Consider the following 19,612-nt stretch of genomic DNA (forward strand, 5'->3'; position numbering starts at 1 on the left):
CCTGATAGTGTTTCAATGGAACTGACCTTCCAGGCAAGCAGTTAGAGCCATATCTTTAATCTTACATCTTCTGGAAAGGTGGTTAATTGCTGCTGCCTTTCTTCTTGCTGCTGCTTGTTTTAATTAACAGTGTTTCTTCCCCCTATTTCTCCTGGGGCTTTGAGAGCTCTTTAAAATGTATTTAGTATTTCAGTTTTGGTTTGGCTAGTCTCTCAATTTATGAGGTCATTTAATTCAAGTTCAATTATTCAGCACAAATTGGCAGAATGAAATGCTAAAAGAAGATTGGCACTTTCAATCACATAAATCTCATGTTACATAATGTGAGCAAATTCCTCCATTGTTCTTATTGACCTCTGAGATAACAATTCACTGCTGGCATAAGCCAGTGTAGGCAGGCTCACCACAGGAGGGTCCTCCAGGAGATGAGGCCTTAGCATCTTCACCTCAACAGAAACTGAAGATAAGTAGAGAAAATGACCAGCGATTAGGACCATCTGTAGGGATGACTTAGACTGAGTTAGGCCAATATTCCTTTTCTAGACACAGAACAAAGGGCAAGTTGTTCTTCCTCTAAATGGCACACAAAGCCTGAGAAATCAGAAGCAACTAATCTTTCATGCCCTTGATTCAGCTGGAGAGAGCAAAATCCACAGTTTTAACTTGCATCTGGGATTAGGGGGAACTCAGGTGTAATCCACCTGAGGATCCCAGTGCACCCAGGAAAATGTGGGTCTCCACATTTTGACTTTTAGAAGTTGAGGTAACAGGTGATCTTAGCCATTATTTAAAACAGCCAGGTACACATAGATGCCCAAACATAAACAAAACACCTAACCTTCCAAACTACATTGCTTAAAGCCATTTCCACTTTAAAACTCAAATGCTTAATCAATATTTGCACAAAAACAATCAGTCTTCTTTAACTTTAAAACACTCGGGATCAACAAATTTAGTCTAACAAACAAAAAGTAAAAATTCCGTTATATTACCTGGGGGAAATGTGGACATTCAAGTCACCAAAGGACACCATAATAAGGATCCAACAAGGACACACCATGATGAGGGAGACTTGATTTGCAAGCAGAGGAGGTTGTGGCCTCTGAACTCATTCAGTCACCACTGGAGAGAACACATGTACCTTCTTCCTTTTGAAACCCCACACCATTTTACCTGAGCCTTTCTTATTACATTCTAGTTCATATAAAATATGCAAGATTCTAACTTAGGTTGAATTTTTATGTTATATGTACCATCTCTTCAAGATTAAGTTTACTGGTGGTAAAATGCACATCTGAGTTACCTCTTCTTACCTGGAGTTTAAAAGGGTATAATTAGAGAAAACATAATAAATGTTCATCATTCATTGAATAAGTTTCAAAAATATTGACAAATCTCAATGTATAGAAGTCCCTGACAACTAAAGGCAAAAAGATGATCCAAATTGCTGAATTAAAGATATTTTAGAATGCTGAGGCAAGAAGATCACAAGTTCAAGGCTAGCCTCAGCAACTTAGTGAGACCCTGTCTCTAAGGGGGAGGGGGAATATATATGAATATATAACTGAGGATGTGACATAATGGTTAAGTTGCTCCTGGGTTCAATCCCCAGTACCAAAAAAAAAAAAAAGACATTTTTAGAATGTCATATATTTTTGAAATGTTAAATGTACAATGCATGTTTTTCTTTAAACTCTATATTAAATGCCACAGGAATTTAGAAAAGAGAACATAATCAGAAAATTAAACAAGGACAGAAATTGACTCCTATACAACAATAAACTGCCTCTCTTCCCCCAAATACATTCACACACAAACTTACACAGGGAATGTAAAAATGAGTTAACAAATATTGGTCAAAACAAAACAACTATCTGCTCAAACATGAAAAGGCGGTAAGTTCGAAGCTTTTTAAAAAAATAAATAAAGAGGATTTGTGAGTGCTGCTTGTGGATGTGGATACAGTCAGCCAAGCATTCTTTAGAAGCCAAGCTCATTACCACCAAGCAAGCTACCTGAATAGGAATCTCAGTCAAGTGTTCCCCAATGCATCTGTTCCTTCAGGAGTTATAAGACCCAGAAGAACTGACTAATAAAAACCCTTTCTATCCCCCAAGTTCTAAACAATGGCTAGTTACAACTATTCCACAATCAAGACTTAACACCAACCTCATGTTGAGAGTAATATGCTTTGTTTACATTGCATAAAGAAGAACCATGAGCTAAAGGACAGCTAATACATAGCACAGGTAGGAAAAGAAAAATGTCATAACTGCAATGCCAGGTTAGGAAGGTTTCAAAGTAATAGCTGTGATGGATTGGACTGTGACCTCAAAAAAAAAAAAAAAAAAAGAAGAAGAAGAAGAAGAAGAAGACGACGACGACGACAGGTTAAAACCCTAGGCTCTACTGTCTCAGAATGTAACCTTACTTGAAAATAGGTCTTTATAGCGATATGGAGTTAAAATGAGGTCATGAGGAAGGACCCTAATCCGATATGACTGTGTCCCCATCAAAGGGGGAAATCTGGACACACATACACGCACACACACACACACACACACACACACACGCACACACACTGAGACTACCACGTGAAAATGAAGGCAGAGGTCAGGGTAACTCATGTCCTATTCAAGAATGCCAAAACTGCCAGCATACCACCAGACGCTAAAAGAGAGGCATGGAACAGATTCTCCCCCAGAGCCACAGAAGGAATCAGCTCTGCCCACACCTTGCACTTCTAGCTTCCATAACTGTGAGACAATAAATTACTCATGTTTAAGCCACCCCATTTGTGGTTGTTAATAGCAAACGTAGCAAACTAATGCAATGAAGTTTATGGTTAAATCCAAACATGATACATATAAAAAATATGTGTGTATGTGTATAGGTGTGTGTGTGTGTGTATACATAAAACACTTTATAATATGTGAATATATATGTGTATGTATATGTGTGTGTATCTAAAACAACAAAAAAAAAATCACAGGAATCTCTACAAATACCAGGCAGCTTTACCATAAGAAAATGAAAGTTGCTCTTAGGGAAGAGGCTAAAGATAGCATTTAAAGATGGAGGCAGGGATGCAGACAATTATGGGACAGTAGTACAACAAGGTCCCAATATTTAGCTAGCTCTTTAAGTTATGAAGCACCTCAGAGACACATCAACTGGGCTCTCAATTCCTGCTACATGACACTTACACAGCTGGTATTCTTTTGACTTTGCTACCTTAAAGCAATGAAACCCAGGCAGCCTATCATCTCTCAAAACAGGTGAGTAGGCAATGGTTTTCATCTTCAACTGGAGGAAATTAAACACTACATGTGACCAGCAGGCTTTAAACTTAGAAAAATTCTGACAAGATAAATTTAGACCTGCTGGAGTAAAAACAATCAACGGTCCACAACCATCATGCTCAAATACAGGTACTTTTAAGTCTTTTTTTTTTTTTTAATTCAGGCATAATAAATTGAAAATTTTCAACTGACTCTAAGATTCTGAGATAAATGTTCAAGACTTAATATTTATTCAATAGCATTACTAACTTATATTTGCAGATCAGCAGAACACATTGTTTGTGAACAGGTAGTTTCAAGCACCTGGTTTGTTTCCTTATAATGAAATAGGGTGTTTGCTTCTATTTGAGTCACCATTAAAACAAGTCAGAGCATATGTGAGAAACATCTGGAAAATTCAACATGGACTGTATCTCTCCAAGTCCTTTACAATGTAAAAGCAGTATAGTGTATAATGGGTGCAAGGGATGACTTCAAGCCAGATAGGCACAATGTAAATCAAGTGTTGCTATGAATCACTGTGTGAAAATGGGCACATGGCTAAACCTATTTGTGCACCACAATTCCTGACTGGTTAAGTACAGACAACAGTAATAGGGCATATCATAACATTATGAGGAGTAGATAAGGCAAAATTATATACTATATATTATAAAAAATTATTGAGAAATTAAGGAGAGCTAGTATCACGTTATTAACTTTGTGCAAGAAATTTATGAAGTACTATGTCTGTTAAAATTAGCTCAACCATTCAGACCATTATTTTGATGTTCAATAATTCTCAAGCAACTCAGTTAAGTCATTAATAATGCTCCAGGTTTGGTTTTGTTTACTATTTCCCATCATATTTACTTTTCATTCAAATAAAAAAACAACAGACCTTTTTAAAAACGTTTTTATAGCTCACAAAATTAATGTTACTTCTTTTTAACCTGACTGCATTTTTGTATTCCTTTACCTTCAGATCTTCTTTTAGAAGGAATACTTCTTCATTTTCTTAACTTAGAAACCATGAACAAAAATATTAAATTATACTCCATAAAAGCCAGATTACATAAATTAGCACATATTCAAAATTTCCAATTATGTTTTTGGAATGATCATTCAGAGAATTTTCTAACACCTTTTAAAAAATGTAATGTTAAATAGAAGGTCTTATTTCTGTTTTCTTTTTTCCTTTTTCATTACTGGGAATAGAACTCAGGCTTCTCAAATGCTAGTGAAATACTCTACCACAGAGCTTGACCTGAGCCCTAGAAACTCTTATTTTTCCTATAAAAAATTAAAAAAGAAATATAGGGATGATTCACAAAATTACTTTATAGCATCATCTGGTAAAATTATTAAGGTAGAACAAGGTTTATTTCTCCTGAAGCTATTTAGAAAAAGGCATCAAATTTTCCACAAGCTACATGTCACTAAATACAGTAACTTTCTGCCCTCAGTCAATAAGGGAGAAGGAATTGTCCATCAGAAACATTTGGTACAGCTTTATAAGAATCCAATTCTGTGCCCTGACCCCAGGATCCCAATGGGGAGAGAAAGGACACAGAGGAAAGAGTTGCTTCTCTATGGGGAAATATATTCAGCACAGTGCCAAAGCAGGTGGGTGGAAAGAAAGAAAAAGAAAAGTATGCAGGGTGGTTTTTCGGTTTTGTTTTTGTTTTTTTGAATAGGAGACTTCTGAAAAATGGAGTAAAAGCTCACTTTAAAACAATGTCAAAACAACAGCAGATGAGGGAGAGAGGGATGATGGGTGGGGAGGGGAGGGGGGATAGTAGGGGATAGGAAAGGTAGCAGAATCCAACAGTCACTTATATGCCATTAGGTAAAAATGTGAGTGTGTAACCGCTGTGATTCTGCAATTTGTATTTGGGGTAAAAATGGGAGTTCATAACCCAATTGAGTCAAATGTATGAAAGATGATATATCATGAGCTTTGTAATGTTTTGAACAACCAATAAAAAAATATTAAAAAAACAATGTCAAGGATGGTATTACATGTGATTCTTTCAGATAATTATTTCTATTCTTAACATGAAACCTACATGAGAAATTAATCACATAATCTATCTGGAAATGAATTCTGATTAGAGGGTACCAACTCTGCTGAGGGAAAAGAAAACAAAGTTGGAGAAAGGGTTGATACAGAAAGATCAACTGGGCAAGTCTGCAAACCTGTTTTCTAGCAGGGAAAGCAAATTCCACTTCCTTAAAAAAATAACCCTGACAGGAGATAATTTTATTGTACATTAAGTGGGAATTATTTAATGTACTGCTATTTAACATTAAGATAGCAGAATCATTTTACATATGAAATATTCAAAAACCATTGAACTTACTTGCTTTTCCCTTTGTATACTGTAGCATAAGATCCTTCTCCTAGTTTTTCCAGTTTTTCATATGAGTCAGCTTTTCCAAATTTGGGACTTGTTGGCTAAAAGTGAAGCAGAGGGTAAACAAAACAGATTTTATCAAATTAATTAAAAATAAGTATTCTGATTTCACTGAGAAGATATATTCTTTGTCACTTGTCAAAAAACTTTTTTCTGGTAAAAGAATATTTATTTCTTTGAAAACAACATAATAAACACACAGTATAAAACCAAAGTCCTACAAATGAATGTGTGTAGAATTAAATTTTCTTATAATCTAACAAAGGAATCATTGTAAATATTTTGATATCTCTTCTTGTGCTGATAATTGTCTTTTACAGAGATGGAATTAATATACTTACTCTTTTATACCTGCTTTTTTTTTACTTAATATATTATAAACATTTTACAGGTTGTTACATAATCTTCTAAATTAGGGGCTGACAAACTGTGAACCAGGGTCAAATCTAGCCCTCTACTTGTTTTTGTATATTCTGAGAGTTTAGAATAGTTTTTATCTTTTTTAATAGTGGAGATAGATAGTTCAAAGGAGGAATAAAAATTTATGATATGTGAAAATTAAATAAAAATTCAAGTTTTAGCATCCATAAAGCTTTATTAGAATGGTCATGCTCATAATTTACATATTATCTGTTACTTTCTAGCCACAACAGAGCTGTAGTTATAACAGAGATCATACAACTGAGGATGCTGAAATAAATATTTACTATCTGACTCTTATAAATCATGACTATAAAATATTCAGTCTTACAAAGGTACTCTTTAACACCTTTTAGTAATAATACAAATAGATAATCAAAGATTTATCATTCAGATATTGCTAATATACAAAATGGAACTCCCTTATGAACTCATCCTTACAGTTTAATTTCTTTTTTTTGTAAGAAACTTATATTTATTGTCTCATCAACATTAAATGATATTAGTGTCACAATGGTTATTACAGTAAATGGCTTAGAAGGAAAATCCAGTAACAATTTTAATAGGTTTTATCAAATATATGAGGCTAGACAAAATTATATGAGCCATACAGAAATTTAAGCAATTTAAATTAGTATCTATCAGTTGTGAATAATAAGGTTTTTCAGAATCTAACATAGTTTTGTTTTGCAAAAAGACTTAGCATATTACTCAAAAAACTTTCCTGGGAAAAAATTAGATATACAAATTCAAAAATAGCAAATTTACCTCCTCATATCAAGAAAAAACTGTCATAATAAAATAAAAAATGAAAAGTCAATTTTATTTTTTTTATCATTTATCATATTTTTATTTTTATTTTTTTATTGATTGTTCAAAACATTACAGAGCTCATGATATATCATCTTTCATACATTAGACTCAATTGGGTTTTGAACTCCCATTTTTACCCCAAATACAGATTGCAGAATCACATCTGTTACATACTCACATTATTACATAATGGCATATTAGTGACTGTTGGATTCTGCTACCTTTCCTATCCCCTACTATCCCCCCTTCCCTCCCCTCCCCTCCCATCTTCCCTCTCTACCTCCTCTGCTGTTGTTCATTTCTCTCCCCTTTTTTCTGTGGGGAAAAGGGTACACTTACAGTTTAATTTCAACAAAATTCCTTCTCCTTTAGAAAGATTACCACCCATAAAAATTAAAAGACTGCCAGAAGAGTGATCTTTTCCTTCTGGCTGTGCTAACACACCTATTTTAACCATTTACCTCTTATTTAGATAGGAAATTATATAATTTTAATGGTATTATAAAAGGGTAATATCAAAATATATTAGAGAATTATATAAGAAATTAGAAGCATCTTACTAAATTCATTATCTGATCACAGTTGTAAGTACATATATAATTCACAAAAAGGTTGTTAACGATTGTGGTAATTCATAAATGACCAATTCTAGGAGTTTAATGAAGGAACTTCTTGCAGAAAGTTTATAGAATGCTATTTCTGAGCTTGAACACAGTTTGTACTATACTGTTATGCCATTTATGAGAAAACACAGGACATCCAGGCAATGAATGAGTACTAGCACCATTTATAAGGACTCTATGCGGCAGTTTGAATACATGCGCTTACCTCCTTCCCACCATAAACACCAAACAGTGACTGAGAAGACAATTTGCAAAAACAGTACACCAGAATTAGGAAGGAGAAAAAGAAAACAGTGCCAATACCTAATCAGAAACTTTGAGGAGTGCTGAAAGATAGCACATAATCAGGATCAAAACTTAAGGGGAAAACACCAACATTAGGAGAAGACTATTAAGAGACAAAGCAACAGGGACCTGTGACTACACCAGTGAGCACAACAGCTTCCCAAGAAATACACAGGCACATATGCAAAGGAGACAGCTGAGAATGTGGTATCTGGAGAGGGGCAAAGCAGACTCCACAAGCCAACACCAAGGGCTAGGACAATGTTTCTCAACACCCAATCTGTAATTGTTTGCCTCTTTCACAGAGTCAGTACAGATAAGTTACAGAAACCAGAATAGAGGTAAGTTACAGAAACTAGAATAAATCATGATAATGGTTCGTATATACAAAGATGAGTATACAACCACAAATCACAAATCATTTCAGGAAAATCAGTGTCCTGGAAAAGAAGTATAAAATGTAATGGGCAGATAACTGAAAGCCTGGATACATTTGACAGCCTAAATGTAAGAATAACTTAGAATATAAATAACCAAACCTTAAAAAAGCTTTGAGAAGACATCACAGCATTAAAAAATGAACCAATGAGGCAGTGTGGATATGAAACACTTAATCAGTGAAATAAAACACTTAATGGGCAGTGAATGGAAGAATGGAGATTACTGAAAAAGTAGTAAGTAAGCTAAATGGTTGAACAGATTTCTCCCAGAAAACTTCAGGGAGAGACTGCATCTAGATATGAAGATTATTCAACAAGCACAATATTTTCACAGACAGCAATGGCTGCAAACGGAAGTTAAGCAATATTTTTAAAATTCAAAGACAAAATTATTGGTACCACTGATCTATACTCAAGTTAGTCTCTCAAGTAGAATATGGATACTGTGCAACATTACTGCCCACATAGTTCCTTATTATCTCAATATAAAACTTAGTTGAAGAGATGGAAGAAGTACAGGAAGGCAAGGAACAGTAGGAAAGGAAAAATAATATGTCGAGATTCTTGAATTCATCAAGACAGACAGCAGATACTGATCAACTCCAAAGGCAAAAATTTTAGTATGTTTCTTAACTCTTAAAAGGAAATAACTAGGTTAATATAAATAAGATGTACAAATGTCAAACAAATTGAGAAAAAGGGAATAGAAGGGGGAAATGTAGTGAAGAAGAGGAAAGAAGGCATGGAGTGGGAGGATATAAGAGGAAGGAATCCTAATAAAAAGCATGAGAAGTAAAAAATTATCAAAAAAACAAGGAAAGTGGGCCTGGGCTGTATGTAGCTCTGTGGTAGAGCACTTGCCTAGCATGTGTGAGGCACTGCGTTCAGTCCTTAGCACCACATAAAAATAAATAAAATAAAGGCATTCTGTCCACCTACAACTATTAAAAAAAAAAACATTTTTTTAAACCCAAGTAAAGTAAGTCGAAACTAATTAATGATTATAATAAAGTAAACATGCTTGAATCAGCTTCCCCTATTGAGAGGGAAAAAAAAGCAAAAAAAATTAGCAATGTGCTATTGAGAAAATACAGAGCTAAAGCAAAAGATAAATCTGAAAATAGACAAGTAAGGGGGAAACATAACAAAAAAAATAAGTATTTTAAAAAATAATACATTACAGTAACATTAAAATCTACTGAGGAGTTTAAAAATAATAAACGAATAAAGTTTTAGAAACACAGCTTTAAATATATGAAACAACTATTGGTGTCAATTGGGTGCTTGGTGATAACACTGCTCAGACATCAACAAGAGCAACCAAAAAATCAATAAGTAAGGGATCTTTAGGCTTAAATATTAGAATTACCAGCTTAGTTGAATATACTGATTGATGTGTTTATATTCTTTTCAAACACATATTTAATATTAATTTTTAAATTACCATAGATTAAGTCATGAAGAATATCTCAATATTGAAAACCTTAGAAATAATCCATTCCAAGAAGTTACTTTATCTAAACATAATGCAATAAAATCAGAAATTAAGAATACTGTTAATAAAATTATACTATATTTGAAATTCTGGCTAAATAAGTAAGTTGTATATGCTCTTGTTATATAACAGAAAAAAAAAACCCTGGGTAACTGTGAAATAATGAATATGGCAAGTTGCTTCACTATAGTAACTATACATAATAAATTTGTTACTTATTTATTATATTATTATATTCATTATATTATTATTATTTTTAAAAAGTAATAAAAGGAAAACTAAACCATTGAAAAGAAAACCAAAACTGAAAATTCATAAATAAATATGTGACAATGAGGACATGACACATTAATGAGGACATGACACATTATGATCCCTGAAACATAAAAGAAAATTTAAATACATATGTCCGTATTAGAAAAGAATAAAGTAATATGATGTAGACTTTTAACTGCAGCTAGAAAAGGATCAACAAATGACACAATAGGAAAGGATTAATAAAGACAACAGAAGATAATACTCATGAGATATGAAGCACAAATATTGTAGATATGATCAAAAATAAATAAAATAAAACCAAATACTATTTGTTGTTGAGAGCCACAGCCGAAGGGGCCCCAGCAAACTTCCAGCTGCCAGCAAATTTCTAGCTGCCAACTGATTGGCTCCTCTGCAGTGATGCTCATTGGGCTGTTTCCCCGCCCTTTCAGACCACGGAGCTGCTCATTGGGGGACTTTTTTTGGCTCCGCCCACATGACCCAGCCAATTGGCCTCAAGAGCAGGAGAAGTAGGGGAGGTTGAGAGGCTTGTGGGAAGCCGTGGTGGCAGTTGGGCTCTGAGGGAATTCCTGAAGAGCTGTGTGGTGCAGTGTGTGTTCTAAAAATAAAGTTAGTTTCTTTTGACAAGTGGCTCCTGAATTGTGCCCAGCCAGACTGCGGCAATTTGTAAAGACTATTAAGAGATAATCTTCTGGATCTTTAAAAAGAGCACCAAATAAACATTAGAAATTTATTGTAAGACTTAGTATAAGAACAGATCTTTTGTTGCCATTATCCTACCTGGAATTCTATGTACAGATTTATGCCAAAATACATGGGAATTTAAAATGAACACATTATTTTCTAGAAAAATAAAAGTTACCCAGATTGTCTTAAGAAAAAAACAAAATTCAATAAACAAAATAAATTTAAATAATAAAAACTTGGAGATGCTGCAGTCTATAAAGGGAAACTTTACTAAAATTTAGGTAATGAATAATTACTAAGTTGTATAAGTAGGTAGCCAAAAAAAAAAGTCAGATGCTACAAAATTTATTTTCTGAGACTAGCAAAACCTATTACCAAAATTCACAAATTGACTTGTTAATTTAAAACAGCTGAGTATTATAAACACAGAAGCAAAAAATCCAAAAATCTATAAGATAATGTTCTGTAAATAAAATAAAGCATCATGATCAATTGAGACTTCTTTCATGAATTCTAGATTAGCTCAACCTCAAAAAATTTATACATTTCACTACATAAGGGAAAGTAAATTTGGTAATAACAATGAATTCTGAAAAATAAATTTAACACACACACACAGAGTTGAAATAAAAACAGAAAATATATAATCTAGAAATAAAAGAAAGTTTCCTAATTTCATAAAGACTATTTTACAGGAACCTACAGTAAATTTTATACATAATGATGAAACATTTGATTAATTAGCTTTAAGTTAAAGAACAAGACAAGTAATCTCCTAACCTGCAGTATTTAAGAGATATTAACAAGCATTTGGAAGATGGAAGGAGACCCTCATCGTTATACAAAATACATGTATCAAGATGTGAGAAAAATAAAATTAAAAAAAAAAAGAATAGCGTCACCTTAGATTGGGTAGAGAGAAGTGATGGGAGGGGAGGGGAGGGGGAGAAGGGAAGGACAGTGAAATGAAACAGACATTATTATTGCTGTGGGTATATACGTGACTGCATGACCAATGTGATTCTGCAACCTGCACACTAAGAAAAATGAGAAATTATATCCCATCTGATTCAAATGTATGCTATGTCATATAAAAAAAATTTAAAAAGCAAACTCTTCCATTGAATAGAAACAAACTATCTTAATCCTTATACCTACAAATAAATCTCTTAACATGTCTCCATGTTAGGGCCTTAAAACTAATGACTCAGAGGTTGCAGAAAATATGTACACATGCAATTTTTCTATCACCCCAATTTACATGTAAACATCCCAAAGTTTCAGTGGTAGAAAATCAACTCACTACAAATGCAAACTTTCATGTGGTACTTTCAGCAACAGCTATTCTATGTACTGAAGATCAGAATCTGTGTGTAGAACTAAACATTTTGCAGAACCCAGAGTCAGATCTTTCAAAGTATACACAACACATGATAACTTAAAGATGTGCATGCCAAGGAAGGATGATCAAGTAACTTCTGCTATTCATCATTAAGGCTAATAAAAAGAGAAGAAATAATTAATTTCTAAGAGTCCCATGTATTAATCTAGCATATCTCTGGACAGTGATTGAACACCTCTATAGGAAGACTGTGACAAATGCAGAAACAACTGCTGAGAAATTTAATAAAGCTGCAAGAATACTTTCAGGGTCAATTACTCAATCTGCCACAGAGTTGGACACCATAGTAACCTATTTCTGAAAAAAGTCCTCAGTGAAGGGTCAATTTCATCCCATGCTCCATGATTACAGGTTACTAATTTTTTAATGAAATATGCAACAAAACAGAATTCTTGCCATCAAAAAAAATCAGAATTCCTAGAGTTTTACAGTGCTTTCAGCATCATTCATTATAATATAAATGTATTAAGAGAAAAACCTCCTGGAAAGACTGATTTGCCTAATCATACACTGAGTTTTAATTGAATATGTTTTTGCTCAAAGTAAAACCCATCTATTTAATCTGCTCTCATTTGGCACTCAGTGTGAGAAAAAAAAAAAAAAACAGTAGCACAAACTTCATAATGAACAAATATATTAAGAAAACATCTAATTAAATAACTAGGATTTATTTTATATGAATGCATTGCTTTGCTAAAGGTGCCAAAATACAACAGACTGACTGGCTTCAACAACATAAACATTTATTCTCTCAATTCTAGAATCTAGAAGTTGGAGATCAAGGCATAGCAGGTTTGATTTCTCCCAAAGCCTCACTCTGTGGCTTACAGATTGCCACCTTCTTACTAGTTCCTTATGTGGTCTTTTCTCCAATTGAGTGCATACCTGGGGTCTCTCACTATTCTTGTAAGAACATTAGTCATATTGGATTAGGGTCCTGTCCCAATAAACTCATTTTAACTTAATCACATTTTTAATGATCGTATATCCAAATATAGTTACTTCTGAGATACTATAGGTTGGAATTTCAACATAGGAATTTGGGGGTAATATAATTCAGCTCAATAATCTATCAATAACTAGACAGACAGCCAGAAAGACAAAAAAAAGATATTTCAAAATTCAATATAGAAAGAAAGGGAGGCAGAAAAAGAAGGAATGGGAGATTATGAGATGCTCTTCTAGGAGCTTACCTAGTTTCCATGTAAGTTAATCCAAGGATTGCAAGGAGGAGCTCTCTGAGCTCTAAGCATCATATTAATTTAGGACCACTTATATTTTTCCTTCAAGAAATGTGTAAGATACAAACCATGTGTTGAGTTGAATCAAGTAAAATTTAGTGGAAAATTACATTCCAGGCTGCCTGACAAGTCCTGTGTGGGTTATGTTCTTGTGCATTTTTCATCACCAAGAAACAGCTTGCGAATGTCACACTTTACCATCACCCTCCTGAGCCCAAGTTTTAAATAGAATTTTAAACCTATATTAAACTTCGTATAAAATGATCTTCAATGGGGAAAATATTGTGTTCACAGTTCCACTCTAAATTATTTAAAATCAGAATGAGATGTCTGTGTGTTTGCTTTTGTGTTCCTTTAAGAATGGATACAATCTAAGCTAAAGAAAAAAGTAGTAGCAGAAAATTATTCTTTACTTCTATTAGGAGATAAACTGCTAATGAATATTTAGAGCAAGTACCAGAGACAGTCTCCACAAAACTGGCAAGAGAATAGAAGCCAATATTTTCTCCTGCAGGAAAAGCATAAATAATAATCTAAAAATGATATATTTTACTTTTCACAATCTGCCTTGAATATGTAACTGTTTTGGGATAAGACATAGACCATACTACTTAAAAAAATTGAACTAAAGAAATCTTTAAAAAGAGGAAAATTTTGTTGTTACAAAAACAATCTCCACTTATTCCCAAGAAAAATCAAGTAAAGATAATATGCCAAGACTACAAAGTACTGTTTATCTAACCAAATGTACTTAGAAGCATGAACTTCCATGGTTAAAGTATGTTCTATTAACTTGCAATGGCAGAAAATTAATAGTTGGCCACATATGGTGTTAATCTGCCCTGTGAAACGGATATGTATATGTTCTGGAAATACATAACAATTTATAGATCAATCACACTGACTTCATAGTAGAATTGAAACATTTATTTCCTCTCTAAATATTATCCTAATCTACAGAAGAAGATCCTAAGGAATAGGCCATGTCTGAGATAATCTGAGCTTTGGGAGTTATATTCTTATAAAATGAATCTCCTATTTTAAGTATGCAGAAATAGTCTGATCTGTAATTACTCTGCATATAAATAAGAAATCCAAATGTCAAGTCTTTTTAAAAGACCAATAATAAAATCCTTCCTATCAAATGAGAAAAACTAAGAACAATGCAAAAGGAAATGTTCTGTTTTGTTTAATAAATGAAGTTTAGGCCTTTTTTTTTCTTGCAACTTTATTAAATCATCACGCTTACGTAAACATTCGAGGTCAAGCCAAAATGTTGCTAATCCTATACATTATCTTTGACTCCTTGGTATCAAGTGTGTGGATGGGTAGAAACACATTTATGGGGTTATTCTCCATTGACAACTTTTGTACTTAGAAAGCAGGCTTGCAATAGCACTTTAGGGAGTTGGAAATATAAAGAATAAGCCTGCAACTGCTAAAATGGAGGTGACATTAGTCATGTTTAAATCTGTTTTCCACTGAAATCCCATTCCTAGAAGCAGGGATGGATTTTTGAATTGCATCCTTATAAATTGCATGAGTATCTCAATGTTCATTGTAATGATGAAATGATATGGCCATAAAAATGCCCACCCACAATTCATATTGACTTTATTTATTATTGCCTAATCACACAGGGATGTGGGATTCAATGAGATGAAGGTGTAGCTCAGTGGTAAAGTGCTCTGGGGTCAAATCTCTAGTATCAAAAAGAGAAAAAAGAAAAGAACTACTAATCTACTATGTTGTACTGTAATTGTGACAGTGGGTATAAGGATGAGGGAGGAAGAATTCAATCAGAATTTTGTGACCGCATTAAATAATAATTTGAAATCAAACCTGCCTCCTTGGCTGTATTTTCTTTTGCCTTTGACCTCCAGAACAGGCTCGATTGCCCAGCATTCACCTCCCTATTATATCTACACTAAGGATATCCATAATTGATAGGAAACTTGACTACAAATGAGATTTAGAGGATGGACAGCGGGATGGAATCAAATGCTAATAAGCTGACAAGGAGGCGGGGTTGGACCTGGGAATTTTTCCCTATCTACAAGAAGCAATGCCAAAAGGAAACTCCCCCAAGAAGGAGAACCGAAATGGAACTCTCATTTGCAAGTCAACATCTTCCTCCTCCCTCCTGATCAGGCCTGCCAGTCACAGGATGCAGATTTACATGGTTAGTAAAATTTACAGAAAAACGTGACCTAAATATGAAATTCTGAAAATATGTTCTGTTTAAGATCAGTTTATACTAACATAACTCAGTGAAATCCCTTCTAAACTGAGCTGGCAAGAAAGGCAGTCTACCTATGGTACTCCTAAAAGTTGTAGCCATGGAGAGCACAACGAGTCTGGGGAAGAGTGACAGGAAAGGATAGTGAGGGTTTATCATATGATGTCAGTGGTCACTACCCAGTCACTACCCAGAGGGTTGGTCCTATAGAAAGTAGGCTTACAAAGGTAAGACTGGAAACAAAATCTGTCAAACACTCTCTTGAAATATACTTATTTAAATAAAATTACATGCTTTACATTCTGCCTGAATTGTAAAGTGCCCCTCTCTAGAAAAAAATCAGCAAGTACAGATGAGCCTGAGAGTCACTGATATCAAAATATTCTTGGTTTCTTGATTTCATTTATGGCTCATAACATATAAAATAGCCAGTATGTGAATAGTACACATATACAAGAAGACAAGGTATTTTAAAAATAGTTTCAAGAAACAATACTTGTCTCTTAAAAATAGGGGATATATTGCCACAGTTTATCAGTCTTTCTTTCCTTCTCAACTCTACTCTTCAAGATTATTCAAGATAAATAACATTTCAAAAGAAATCAAAGTAAAATAAAGATATGAATTAACCCTGGTTACTCTTGGGTAAAGTAATTCTCTTGATTTTATCAGCAAGTGTTATATCATCAGAACACATTTAAGAATAAAAGACCTGTGCCCCCCACAACAACAGCAACCAAAAAAACCTCTCATGCTTTCCCATTTTCCGTTGGGTATGACATGATCAAACCTATACATTGTTGTGGGGGATTTAAAATAGTGTTATGCAAGAAGAGTTACTGACTCATTTTCTACCCAATTTTAAATTCAATAAAAATTAGTCCTTCCACACACACACAAAAGTAATTAAACATTCCTTCCTATCTTAACAGGGAAGAGAACAAAAAAGTAACAGGCAGAGAGAACTCAGAAAAATGGTAGTAATAATATTGTAGTACTCTGCTAAAAGAGAAAAAGAAACTATCTCAAATTCAATAAGAAAAAAGCAAACACATTTTTCCAGAGTACACTGAGAGAACGGTAAAATTTCTAAAATGAAAAGACTGCAAAACAGTTCCCACACAAATAAGGTAAGTACTCTGCCATATCAGAAAGAGATTCCAGAGTGGACCAGGAAAGGGTAAGCCTAATATGAAACTGAGGCAAGAGGATATAAAGAAAATTAACAGTACAACAGGAGAGAAACAGAAAATTTCCATTTAAACTGGGTGGCTTCAACAAGTATTTCTCTCTCCTCCCCACCAATTGATACTGAAATGAAAGGAAAGTTATAATCCATAGGGACAATCAGAATGAGGAAAGAGAAGACTTCAGACAAGATATAAGCAAAAACTTGAAGATGGGATAAAAGTAGAGAAGAGGTCACTGACTAGGATAAGAAAAGAACTCTTGATACTTAAATGACCAAAGGAAAAAAAAAAATGAGAAGTCAATTCACATTCAGAATCACGAAAATCCTTAAGAACTGAAGAGCGGGGGACGTAGCCAGTGATGCTTAGCATGCTCAAGGCCTTAGGTTTGATCCCCATATATGAAAATAAAAAAATAAAACAATTGGAGGCTGAGGCTCAACAGGGCTAAAAACAAATTATTTGGAGTGGGTTAGGAGGAGGTCCTTTCTACAAGACACTCCTAGCTGTGTATCTGTGCCTCTCCAATCCCAGCAGAGGTTTACCCTCTGCATAAGTAGAACCAGGGAGGCTCAGAACTGGGACACCAGACACTGTGGGTGTCAGAACGAAGAGTCATGCTACATGAAAACAAATCATAAGAAAGTCTGCATAGAGAACTAGGAGGCCCACAGCCCGTCTTGATCATCTCAGAATAATGGCAGTTAGGCTTATATGACATAAAAATACACTGGTAAATCCATTTGTGGAAAACCCCTCAGTGAAGAGGGAAAAAAAAAAAAATCAGGAGATACTGACATTTAAGAGTTCTAGTAAATGACTGGGCCTTCAATAAAATTCCCTCTTCTGAAGCCTACCAATTCACAAGTCACCCAACCACACAAAGCTCCCAACTTTTTATAATGTGAATTAAGAGCCAACAATTCTCTTCGACTAGCATGATATAGACCCACCAAAAATCTCAACAGGCAAGGCAAAGACCAAAACAAGGAACTCAAAGTAAAAAATAATTTAGATGGTATAAAATTTTTTTTTCAAAATTTCCCAGTCCACATTTAGAATCCTCAGAAACATAGGAAGTGATTTATTATTCATTGGAAAAGATTATTTTTTACATGATTTTTATAAGAATATCCAAAGAATGAGAGAGCACATGGAAATAAATGCTATATAATTAAAAATTCAATGGAAGGATTAAAACATAAATCCCAAGAAAGCAGGGAAATTTTTTAAAATAGAAAGTATAAGGAAATCAGCAGATAAATTCACAGTAGTACCAACATTCTTTGTTACGATTTGAATATGAGGTGTACCCAAAAGCTCCTATAATAAATGAAGGAATATTCAGAGGCACAATGACAAGATTATGAGAGCTATAATCTAATAAATCCATCATGTCTGAATATACTGACTGGGTGGTAACTGTGGGCAGGAGGGGTGTGGTTGGAAGAGGTATGTCACTGGAGGCATTCATCTTCCCTGGGACCCCTTCCCTTTTTTTCTCTCTCTGCTTCGTCACTATGAGCAGCACTCCTCTATCATGATATTCTACTTTACCTGGGCCATGGACTGAAGCTTTAAAATCATGAACCAAAATATACTTTTCTCCTCTAAATTATTTTTGTTGGTACTTTGGTCATAGCAACAAAAATTTAACCCATTCATCTAATAATTTTTTTAGAAAGAGATTAAAAGAAAAAATAAATAAACAATAAAAGAATATTTGCTAAAACTTAAAGAAATTAATTTCAAACTTGAGAAAAACTCATTGAATACCCTGAAAAAGTTCTATAACAGGGATAAGGAGGAAGTCCTAGGAGGTTCCACCAAAAAAAAAAAAAAAAAAAAAGCAGATAGCAAAGAATGAATTGGGAATCAGAATAGTCTAGGGTTTTCAATAGCAATGTAGGAACCTAAAGAACAACAAAACAAGGTCTTCAAATGTCTAGTAAAAAATGTTTTCTAAACTAGAATCATATATTAAGGCAGATAATTGAACAAATAATAAGCATTAATAAAGACATGCACATAATAATATGTGTAAGAGCCCTACTAGAAAATACTCTTCTACAAAACCGTGAAATAAACCAAGAAGTAAAATGAGAAGTAATCCAGAGAACAGTTATTCAACATAAAACAAGAAGATAAAATTTTCAAGAAGGTGGTTTAGATAGTTAGAGATTAATCAATCCATATGCAATTAGGACAAGGGAGAACTTGCAATGACAATCTCAGGAGAAAATCTGATAGATTACCTGATTCTCATTTATTTCAGAGGATTTTTATAGTTTTGTCAAATAGTTATAGGCCCCCATTCATGATTAAAATCATACAACTCATGTTAATTGTGAACAAATGAAAAGAGGAAGCAACTGCAACTAGGAAAGGATAGAAGTTGAATCACAGAACACTCTGCTTCTTGACTATGAACAATACTTACATCATCAAAAGAGTATAAATTTTGAATATTAAGGCAAAAAAATAAAAGAAATGTATTTGGGAACAGCAATATAACACAGAAAATTCTCTCCAGGTGTGTTTCTTTTTATCCTGTAATTCACTAGTTGTATCTAAAGTCCAATTCCCTTCAACACTCCTTCGTGGCTCTTCTCTTTCTTTGCCCCCTTTGAAACTGCCCCACACAGAATTCACTCCAACATTTTCTATTCAGGGCAGGAGTCTGGTTTGTCATTTTTAGAGATGTATCCTAAGAAAGACTAGACATACCCCCAATATTTTTATATCTCCCCAGATTCTTCTTGCACTTGCCTACTCACGGGAGCCATTAGGGAACCCTCCT

General features: G+C 34.0%; 1 protein-coding gene across 2 annotated transcripts in view; it reads right to left on the minus strand.

The window, feature by feature from the left end:
• CDK14 (cyclin dependent kinase 14) overlaps window positions 1-19,612 on the minus strand; it is a 600,063-nt gene that overhangs the window by 433,644 nt on the left and 146,807 nt on the right. For both annotated transcript variants that reach the window (XR_014021222.1, XM_081287662.1), the window contains exon 4: window positions 5,645-5,739. Coding sequence is in view for 1 of the 2 variants with exons in the window: in XM_081287662.1 (XP_081143788.1) it covers window positions 5,645-5,739 (95 nt within the window). In the remaining variant the exon portion in view is untranslated. The remainder of the gene's footprint in view (window positions 1-5,644; window positions 5,740-19,612) is intronic.

The sequence above is a fragment of the Spermophilus citellus genome (genome assembly GCF_964194105.1).
Source record: "Spermophilus citellus genome assembly, chromosome: 3".
NCBI classification, from domain to species: domain Eukaryota; kingdom Metazoa; phylum Chordata; class Mammalia; order Rodentia; family Sciuridae; genus Spermophilus; species Spermophilus citellus.